Source organism: Mirounga angustirostris, unplaced genomic scaffold (assembly GCF_029215605.1).
Source record: "Mirounga angustirostris isolate CCGP_5_RB_7025 unplaced genomic scaffold, mMirAng1.0.hap1 SCAF_13, whole genome shotgun sequence".
Lineage (NCBI taxonomy): Eukaryota > Metazoa > Chordata > Mammalia > Carnivora > Phocidae > Mirounga > Mirounga angustirostris.
The window spans coordinates 38,622,075-38,632,185 of NW_026991721.1; the positions used below are offsets into that span (position 1 = coordinate 38,622,075).

Sequence of the window (10,111 nt, forward strand, 5' to 3'; positions counted from 1 at the left end):
GCATCACATGGCCTCCCCTGGGAAGCAGCCCCCAAACTCCCTTTCACCACTGGCTCTGGAGGGTTGACACTTGCCCTTCTCCCCACATGTCTACTCCTAGGACCAAGGGAGCCAAAGCAGCTCAGGGTCCCAGACTGGGCAGACCTCAGTGACCCCACCTTTCCCAGGGAATGATTTGTGTGGGGAATGTCCAAATGCTGCTCAGCATTGCCCTGGATAAGAACCACAGGGACAGAGGGAACTTTGACAGTTGTCTGCCCTACACCTCTCATCTCGTTGTACCTACAGTTATTCAAATAAGACCCAGACCCAGCAAGAGGCATCACTCCTAGTGCTGGCAGGCTCCAACCTAAGACGGTGATTCCCTCCCACTAGTGGAATCCTTGCCTGATTGGCTTCATCCTGGGTCAGCCTCCCCTTTGCAGTGTCCTACCCATAACTCCTCTAGTCTTGTGACAAATCAGAAGTCCGCCTCCTGTTTCTGCTCTGGGTTCCTGGTGGAGCTCGAGTCCTACCTCCTTCCTGGCTACTACTTAGCATCTTCCAACCTCTGGGCTGTCCAGTCTCCATGATTTGCTTGCATCAGCCCTGGAGGCACTTGTCTTGCATCTGAAATGCCTGCTCATTTTGCTTGTCTCCAGGATGCACCCCAGGCCACACCCCTGAGCTAGCACTCCCTGGGCTGGGCCGTCCTGGCCCTACATCCGTAGGTTTCCAGCCCGGGACCCCACTGTGACACGGACCAGGTCAGTCCTCTGGACCCCCCATCATTGCTACCACATCACACACGCACCATCCTCTCTTCTCCAGGGAAATCCGATGACCTCTAAACTTCCCCTTTCACACACAGGGGCAAGGAAGGGGTAGGTGAGTGGACGAGGGCCTCCATCCCACTGATACCGTCTGCATGCAATTTCTTCCCACCATAATCCTCCTAAACTCACATAGTAAAGCCCAGTCCTGCTTTTCCAGCTGAAACAGTTGTTCCGTATGTTCTTGTCGGGCATCCAACTTTCTCCTGAATCTTCTATTCTCATAATTTAGCAGCCAGTGGGCGATTTTCTGATCATTTTGAGGATGGACCATTTCTCCGTGACACTGTAGCAAATGTCTACAAAGAAATTCAATGTTCCTGGACCAGCGTGTCCTCCATTAAAGCCTGCCATTAGGAGCTCCCCCAGCAATTGATCATGAATACACTCCAGTCTGAAGGACTCCCTTTTCCAGCGTCCAGGCCACCCCACTGGGTGCTGGAAGCTTTATTTTCCTGGTTGTTGGTCCTTCCAGTCCTTCTCCTGCTCCCTGGCGTCCCAGCTTTATCCTTATCTTTTCCTTCAATGGAGACTGTTTGCTCTTCCATTGGCCTTCTATGGTCTCATCCTTTAGACAATCAATTCCCTTTTCTAATATTGATTACTCTTCACACCCATTGTCAATAGATTACTCTGTGATGAAGGAACCCTTTCCTCACCAGGAGTGAGACTGAAAACAGGCAGAAAACCCCACGTTTGCTACATTCCTGGAAGCTGCCAGGTTGCACAACTGCAAGCTGGAAATTAGATGGGTACCAAGAAAAAACCTGATGTTCTGGATGCTGTGTTCTGGCCAAGGGGAATTTCCCAAATCTCAGTGTTTTGCTTCAAACCTGGCTTCCCCTTCATTCCCCTAGCAAAGCGTCAGTATATATACTGTGGGCACCCTTAGCAGGCAGGAGGGGCAGGCAGCTCAGCTTCACCAGGAGCCTCCTTGGGAAGCAACAGCCAAAGGTGAGGTACTAGAACTTTCCAACACGATTTCTCTTTGCAGACTCCCGTTCCCCACGGCATTCCTGCGCTGTGTCCCAGCTCTCTGCTTCCTTCCTGCATCTCCTAGCCTGACAATTAGGATTCAGCAGATGTGAATACTTTCTGGGACTGGGATTTAGTCGTGCACTTCCTCGGTGAGAGTTCAGGGATGGGTAGAGCAGGCATTCTGCAAAGGTTTGTGCATTGTTTCACTCATCTCATTCGACAGACTGGTATATGGTCACAAAATGCCCAGATGCTTCTTTGGAAGCTTTCTGTACAGTGGGTGTCAGGGCTCACAGGTGATGCCTGAAAGGGAAAGTGGTTTATATTAGAAGCGCAGTGTAATCTCTCATACTGGGATTCCAATGAGGCAAGTGGAAATGGACATGTGGACCCTCTGGAATTCTGTCTATGTATCTGCGTATCACCTGCCTAATATATGTATACGCACTGTCTACTTCTTTCTACATATAATACATACACATATATGTACATACACGGGTATATATGTACAATATGTGTGTGTGTGTATGTGTGTGGAGATCTACAGATATAGATACTATTGAGTGTGGCTTAGTTTTGGAATACAAGAACGGGTCAACATTACTCCCCGAAAAAACCAATCCAAAGCAAAACTAAACACCTATCATCTTTGTGTGTCTCTTTGACTCTGCAGCAGGATGAAGCTTTTCCTGGGCATCCTCTTGTGCTCCCTGGTCCTGGGCGTCAGCAGCCAAAGCTGGTTAACCTTCCTCAGGGAAGCTGGTCAAGGTAAGGCCCAAAGCGTGGGGGTCGGCGGAGGCCGCACCTGGCCTCCCTCCAGGATTCCCCAGAGCAGAGGCCACATCCACACAGGGCAAAAGCCGCAAGTGGGACGCGAAGAAGCATGGTTTTCAAGATAGCAGTTTCCCAGGCTTTCTATTTCTTGATTTTTTAACTGAACTGTATCTGACATATAACATCGTGTATGTTTAAGGTGTATGTCGTGTTAATTTGATGCATTCCTATATTCAATCTGATTGCCTTTGTAGCTATAATTAGCACCTGTCTCATGTTACATAATTTCCCTTTCCTTTTAGTCATTGAAATACTTCAATTCTAGGCTATAGCACGTTTGATAATTATGATACAATATTGTTTGGTGCTCATTATACTGTGCCTTAAGTCTCTAGGGCTTACTTACTGCGTGTGGCTTTTCCCCTTAAACCACAGGTGTCCTATCCTTCCACCCCTGGCTTTTCTGGGCGGCAGTGCACTCTTCCATGGAGATCCCCAGGCTGGAGGTCACATAAAGTTTGGGCCTCAACTTGCAGCAGGAGCAGGAAGAGATAGATGTGGGGTCCAGGGTGCCGGCTCCCTTCCTACAAGTGGGAGTCGAGTGCCGCCTAGTGGGAAGGCAGGGACAGCTCATGGCTGGGTCTCAGGCAGCCAGGAAGGGGTGCCTCAAACTTGTGCACTTAGTCATCCCATCCAAGATGAACGGAGCTTGGCCCGTGCTAGGCACTGTTCTAAGAGCTTCACGTGGATGGATGAACTGGTTTTCATCCTCAGGTTTTAATCTGTGATCCTGCGATGTAGGCACCATCATCCCTTAACAGAGAACCTGAGGCACAAAGAGATGAAGCGTCTGACAAAGTCCTCAAGCAGAGCAGGGTTCACCCCAGTGGTGGAGCCCCCCCAGACTTTGCTAGGACAGGACTGTCCTGCCTCCCACAGCAGAGAGCGCATGGCCGACTGCGGGGTTTGGGAACACACAACCCTCTTGTTTATCTGAGTGAATGGCAGAGAGTCAGGCTGTGGGAGAGGCGCAAGGCCACTCTGCAGAGCTCCTCTCCCCGCAACGAAAGGCACAAGGATTCCATGATGCTGGTTCTGCGGGCCTGAGACCTGGCTGCGCAGGAGAGCAAGAGACATGCGCCTCAGTAGTCAGACTCAGCGGCAAGATTTGTGTATTTCACAAAATCATTTCTTTTCTTTTTCTTTTTCTGTGAGAGTCACTGATGACTGTTTTAAGAGTTTGCTGTCACTCCTTTCTAAATTCTCACAGGCACCACTACAAATGTGTTTCCATCTTTAGGTCAAGGTTTTTCAAAGGGTTGTTCTAGGACCGCGTGCATGAGAATCGCCTGGGGCTTGGGGTGCTTTGTGAAATGCAGATGCTGGGAGCACACACCCCCCTCTGCTGAATCATCATTTTGGGGCTGAGCCTGAAATCTGGCCTTTACCAAGCACCCCGGGGGCTTTTTGTGCCCACTCAAGCTTGGGAACCACTGCCTCCAGTTTTGCCCCCACAAGGGACCAGTATGTCAGGCATTTTGGAAGGACTTCGTAAGCAAGGGGCCTCCAGCCATCTATTTAAATCTGTAACTTGGAGGGAGTAGGACAGTAAGAATGCTCTTTCTAAACACCAGAAATAATAAATGCATAAAATGGACATAAGGGATCGCATGGATATTAAACTAGGATTACAACTTGACAGTAGATTTTTCTCTTTTGCTTATTAAGTTACTTTTTGAAAGTCTTCATCTTCTTGTAGCCTGATCAGATTCCTTCAGTCAGTAACTCTCTGATCTTCCTCTGAGCCTAGTCCCTTTACTGTTTTTGTCCCAGCCTTCCTAAGGCCCAGAGAAGTGATAGCATAGTGAGCACCTACAACCTTCTAGAAGTTACATGTGTATTTTCTCAGTTTGTCTGCATAACCACTGTGTAGAGGGCAATACTCTTCAGTTTCTTGGGGAGAACGCTGAACTTTAGAGCTGGGGTAGTTTCCCTTTCTCTGCATTTGATGACCCCGTTTCTGTGAAGCTCTCTTGGGAGAATTCACCTTTATCACCTGATGATTGAGTTCTGACAGTCTCCTGGTGCCACATATGCCCCAGACATTCGGATGTACACAGAACTGAGCTGTCTTCACGCTGCCCACAGCGCTGAATCGCTCCCCTTGACTAGGTTGGGAGCCCTCTGGGTCAGCAGCCTCCCTCAGACTTGCCTTTGTCCTCACGCCCCAGTCAGAGGGTTCCCTGCCCTTTCCAGGTAGAGGTTCATTGCACAACGAAGCATCCCTTAAAGACCATCCCCCTCTTGTTCATACACATTACACACAGCCAAAAACCAAGTAGCAACAGTACTTAGAATGGAATCAAAGAGAATAAAACTTGCACCCGGTGTGATTCTCCTAACATTAACCCAGGGGAGTGAAAAGTAAAGGAATATGTATCTCAGCCAGTATAATCTCAAAGGTTTTTGTCAAAAGGCTGAAATCTTAGAATCATTGGGAGGAAAACTTTTCTCTATTTTGCCAAGAGATGATCACTTTCATTTTCTTTCCTTTCCAGGGGCTAGAGACATGTTGAGAGCTTACTCTGACATGAGAGAAGCCAATTACAAAAATTCAGACAAATATTTCCATGCCCGGGGAAACTATGATGCTGCACAAAGGGGCCCTGGGGGTGTCTGGGCTGCTAAAGTGATCAGGTAACATAGCTCCTGGGTTTGGAGGGATGGGTGAGCTGAGCATGCCAAGCTGTGATTTCTACCCTCCCCCATGGGTGCTGGTTCCCCAGCACAAGGGGATCTGCCAGGCTGAGTTTGGCTGTACCCAGAAATGATCAGTGTTTTAGCATCTCTAAACTTGGCTTCTTGTAGATTCATTAGTTTCTTGGAAAGAGGAGAGATAGGAAGGGTGGAGGTGTTGTTCATCAGCCCCTGATTAATCTCTTACCTGCTTTCCTCTATTCTAGCGATGCCAGAGAGAATTCTCAGAGAGTCACAGACCTTTTTAAGTTTGGAGACAGCGGCCACGGAGTGGAGGACTCAAAGGCTGACCAGGCTGCCAATGAATGGGGCCGGAGTGGCAAGGACCCCAACCACTTCCGACCCCCTGGCCTGCCTGACAAGTACTGAGCTTCCTCTTTGTTCTGCCCTCAGGAGTTGGGCTGTGAGTCCCCTGAGAGCAGGGACACCCAGTCACTGAGTTCTCTGTCCCCGGAGGCTGGTGGAGGACACCCAATAGGTGTCTAATAAATGCTTGAAGAGATTGACTGTTGAAAAATGTGTGTTACTTAGTTTTGGGTGTAAGGACTGCTCGTTTGTTCCCCAGGGGAGATGGATGGACACCCCCGTGTGGGCGGAGCCCGGGCCCCCGGGTTTTGTGTAGGGGGACCATCTCAGCATGACACAGGACAGACGCCCCGCACCCACCCCTCCCCGATCAGACTCGCTCCCCTGTCCAGGCCCCTCTGGTTGCACGGGTGCTGTTTCCACGTCCTTCTGTGTCCAGGCCCCTCACTGCCATCCGTGGGGTCCTCTTACCTTCTCTGTCCTCAGCGTCTGGTTCCCTTTGTTTTGCTCCTCGGTGGTCTCTGTCCCTGGGGGCAGGGGACCCAGCCGTGGGAGGACGGGACTGTGGCATCCAGCTCCGGCCACTGCCACCTTAATCTTCTGTTGTTTTCTCAGCACCTCCAAATCCAATGAAAACCAATTTCCGTCCCTGCCATCTGAGGAACGGGTCCAAGGCAGTTTTTCTCCACCTTATTTGCACTGCTCTACAAAAGCTCCCGGGAACAAAACATGTCAGGAAATGGTGGCTTAGTGACATCAGCAACATCTGGCGAGTTTTGTTGTCACCTCAGTGGGGGCCTTCTTGTTCATCAACTTTGACTTGTGGCACCCAGCAAACTTTCTCTGCCAAGCAAAGGACCATGGCCACACACTTTCTAACAAGACCTTAATGGCAGCCTTGTGAGGGCCCGTCCTGAATTATCCTTCGTTTTTATCCCTTAGTAGCCAATCTTCTGCAACTATATAATAATTCTTTATGTTAACCAGCCCCTCCAAATTACTGCCTGGTTTCTGTCTCCTGACTGGCCCCTCACCAATAACGGGGTCTCCAGTCTGCCAGGGCGTCTAGGGTCTGCATGGGCTCTCCCGTTTGATACCCACAGCACGGCAGATAAGACCTCTCACACTGTCTCCGCCTCTTACTCTCAGCATGCTGAGGCCTCTCCAAGTGTTTTGTTGCTATTTCTAGACTTCTCTTTGTCCCCATCTGTTCACTGCCCAGTCACCTGTGTCCTGTCCCCTTCTCTGCCTCTGTGCCTTGTCCCTCAGTGGCCCCTCTCCATTAGTCTTTGGGAAGCCTAATCCCAGGGGTTCTGGCATCTGATGTCTTGGCCTCCCCAACACCAGCCCCTGTCCCTGCTGACATTTTTATATATTTTTAAAAGATTTTATTTATTTATTTGACAGAGAGAGACACAGCGAGAGAGGGAACACAAGCAGGGGGAGGGGGAGAGGGAGAAGCAGGCTTCCCGCTGAGCAGGGAGCCCGATGCGGGGCTCGATCCCAGGACCCTGGGATCATGACCCGAGCCGAAGGCAGACGCTTAACTGACTGAGCCACCCAGGCGTCCCCCTGATGACATTTTTAATCAGTTCCTTTTGCTCCTACCTGAGGAATGGCTCTCACAGTAGTTTCTCTCATCTTTATTCCTACTGTCCTTGAACTCAGATCCCGAAAGAAGTCCTACTTCCTCAAACAACCTTCCTAGTAGCCCCAGCACTACATTCTGGGACAGAGTTTGGGGCTCTCACAGAATTTTCATTTGCACCTGCTGGCTCATCTTCACCTCATCCCCTCTGTTCCTTTCACGTGTCAGCTCCCCTGATAGATTTCAAGCCTAAGATAACTCCTCTAACTCACATGCAAACAAAATCATAAAAAAAAAACAAAAAACAAAATCATAAAAAATTCATTCTATTTTCTACATGACTTTTCTTTTGACAAGGTCTACTGTTCTAGAGAGGAAGCCAGATATGTACGTAGACACAACGCAATTTAGTACGAAGCTGCACCGAGGCCCACATTGGAGGCAATCCCAGCTCTGCTGGGGTGTGGAAGGCTGGCGTATATGAATTAATTAGAGTAGCTGCCATTTTCTTTGTTTGCAGATGCCAAACTGTGCTCTACACTGTATGGACCTTATCTGATGTAAGCCACAGAGTCTTTGCAGTTCTCAGCTGGAGAGGGACACGATTAGGACCATGTCCGGGGTGGCACACGGAATGGGAGCAGAGCCAGGACCGCAGGCTGATGGTCTGCCTCCAGGACCTGGGGTGTGCTCTACAAGGCCAAGAGCTTCAGCAGGGGGCCTCTCTCTCCTTCCCGAACCTCCGGCGCTAGGGGCAAACGGCCAGGAGAGCACTTACAATCAATCGGGAGGTGCCCGCCGTGCTTAAGGACAGGCACCACGTCCTGCACATCCCTGGAGGCGCTCCGCCTCGCACGGTCCAGGCACTCATCAACGACTTCCCCGGGAAATGACCACATCCGACACCCGGACTCAGCCCGCCTCACTCAACTCTCGCACCTTTTCCTCTTCCTCCTACCAGTCTGACTTGTTGAAAGAGCCACCCATCTACACGATTCCTCCCTTCTGACTCACACCTGAATCCGCTCCAGCCTGGCCCGTCCCCAGCACTCCAGCAATGCAACTCTTGTCCACCGAGGACCTCCGTGTTGCCCCAAGCAAGTGACATATCCCTCCTTGTCCCAGTAGGCCTCTGAGCGACGTTCAGCACACCTGCCTTCCCCCGCTTTCTTGAAAGATGCTCTCAATTGCCTTCATGATATCACGTGCTCCTTCATTATATCACACCTCCATGGCTCTCCAGCCAGTCTTCCCTCAGTCCCACCAACAAGTCAAGCTCCAATTTGCCACAGTGTGTTTGCCTAGAACACTGGATCCATCTGCTCTTCACATGGCTGCTTCCTTCTCATCCTGTGTGTCTCACGTGAAATCGCTCTTCAGAGAGGCCTTCTCTGGCTGCTCGGAGTTGCCTACCGTGCCTATTCTTTCCTTCCTATTACTAATATGCAGGATGTTCTTTTTCACTTCTTGGTTTCCATTTTTCTGTTACTGTTTTGTTTTTGTTTTCTTGGTCCCCATCTTCCATCCTAGGCTGTAACAATTTCTGCCTTATTTAGCTTTAAATATCTGGCACTAAGCCAAGTATCTGGTACATAATAGAACCTCAAGACTTAAATGAACGAATGGTTGAATAATTTATTTTTTAACTAATTAGTCAAAAGCAGGGGATGAGGTCAAGGTCACAGATGATGGGTTAACCTGAAAAGGAGGAAGGAGTTGCTCCTGAGAAAGGAAGGTAAAGAGAATGCAGTCAGGAGGTGCAGAACATTTGAGAGGGAGGACGAGGAACCTGAGGGAGTTCACGTGTACCTGCTATCGTACATTATTGTCCCCAGGACCCATCACGAAGGGCAAAAAGCAGGTCTACTTTGTTGTATGTCATCCTCGTTATGCGGAGTACCTACCACAGCTCCTGGCACATAGTAGATGCTCAGTAAACACTGAGTGAATGAATGAAACAGGAAGAAAAGTAGTCTGCAGAGGATGACGGGCCTGGGAGCAGCGTTCGGGACTTGTGGAGGATATTTGATATTTGATACAGGTTTTGGTCTGCAGAATGTGGTAATGTTTCTCTTAAAGATGAATATCCAAATCTATAGCAAAATCTCTAAAAAGTACCATCTAAACTGACATAATCTCACTTTATCATAGAAAAAATAATTTTCTCTGGCAATACTTTGCAAGCTTTCTCATTAGAAATAAAAATTATGACTCCCAGTGATGACTTATGTCAACTTGGCTAGGCTGAACTAAGCCCTCACAGCTCCCTCTGTGAGGCTGGTTGGATGGGTCTGGCTCTCACATTAGTGGATCAGTAGGGCTAATAGTGAGAGAAGGCACTAACACTTCCTTGCCTTCATGCCTGGACTCATGAATTGTGGCTACGGGAGAAACAGTACCATATATTGGACACCGATTTAAAGCACATATCATATGGGGAGGGAGGCACTGCCTTATCCCTGCAAGGTGTTGCTATCTAGCTAGTACTGTAGCTGAGTCTTCAAAAGGTTACTCTAGCAGTCTATCCAGCCAGCTACTTCAAGATAATAGGGAACATGGCTAAACCAGTGAATTCCATGAGGATAGCCCCACTGCCACGTTTCATTTGTTGCAAAATTAGTTCCTTAGTCAGGAGTAATACTGTGTAAAAGAAATACCATGATGGTGGATAAGGCATTCTGTAAGTCCAGACTTCGGCAGAAGCATTGCATGCTGGGGAGACAAATCTGTTTTCATTGTGTCTGTTCCATTACGGAAAAGCATTGTCCCTTCCATGATGGAAGTAGCAGCATTATTCAAAATATCCAAGAAGTGGAAGCAACTCAAGTATTTATCAATTAATGAGTGTTTAAACAAAATGTGGTATATTCATACAATGGAATGGTATTCAGCCATA

General features: G+C 48.9%; 1 protein-coding gene across 3 annotated transcripts; it reads left to right on the plus strand.

Moving 5' to 3' along the window:
* Positions 1-1,661: 1,661 nt before the first annotated feature.
* Positions 1,662-10,046, plus strand: LOC123842810 (serum amyloid A-2 protein-like). Of its 3 annotated transcripts, XM_064576767.1 has the most exons (5): positions 1,665-1,766; positions 2,464-2,558; positions 5,123-5,261; positions 7,736-7,775; positions 8,177-10,033. In XM_064576767.1, exons 2-5 carry the CDS (start codon positions 2,468-2,470, stop codon positions 8,222-8,224), a joined length of 318 nt encoding a protein of 105 aa, XP_064432837.1. In that variant the 5' UTR covers positions 1,665-1,766; positions 2,464-2,467; the 3' UTR covers positions 8,225-10,033. The 3 variants fall into 3 exon arrangements, with proteins under 3 accessions (XP_064432834.1, XP_064432837.1, XP_064432836.1); XM_064576764.1 differs by having other exon boundaries at positions 1,662-1,766; positions 7,736-10,046; XM_064576766.1 differs by lacking the exons at positions 7,736-7,775; positions 8,177-10,033 and adding an exon at positions 5,528-5,838 and having other exon boundaries at positions 1,695-1,766.
* Positions 10,047-10,111: the final 65 nt, after the last annotated feature.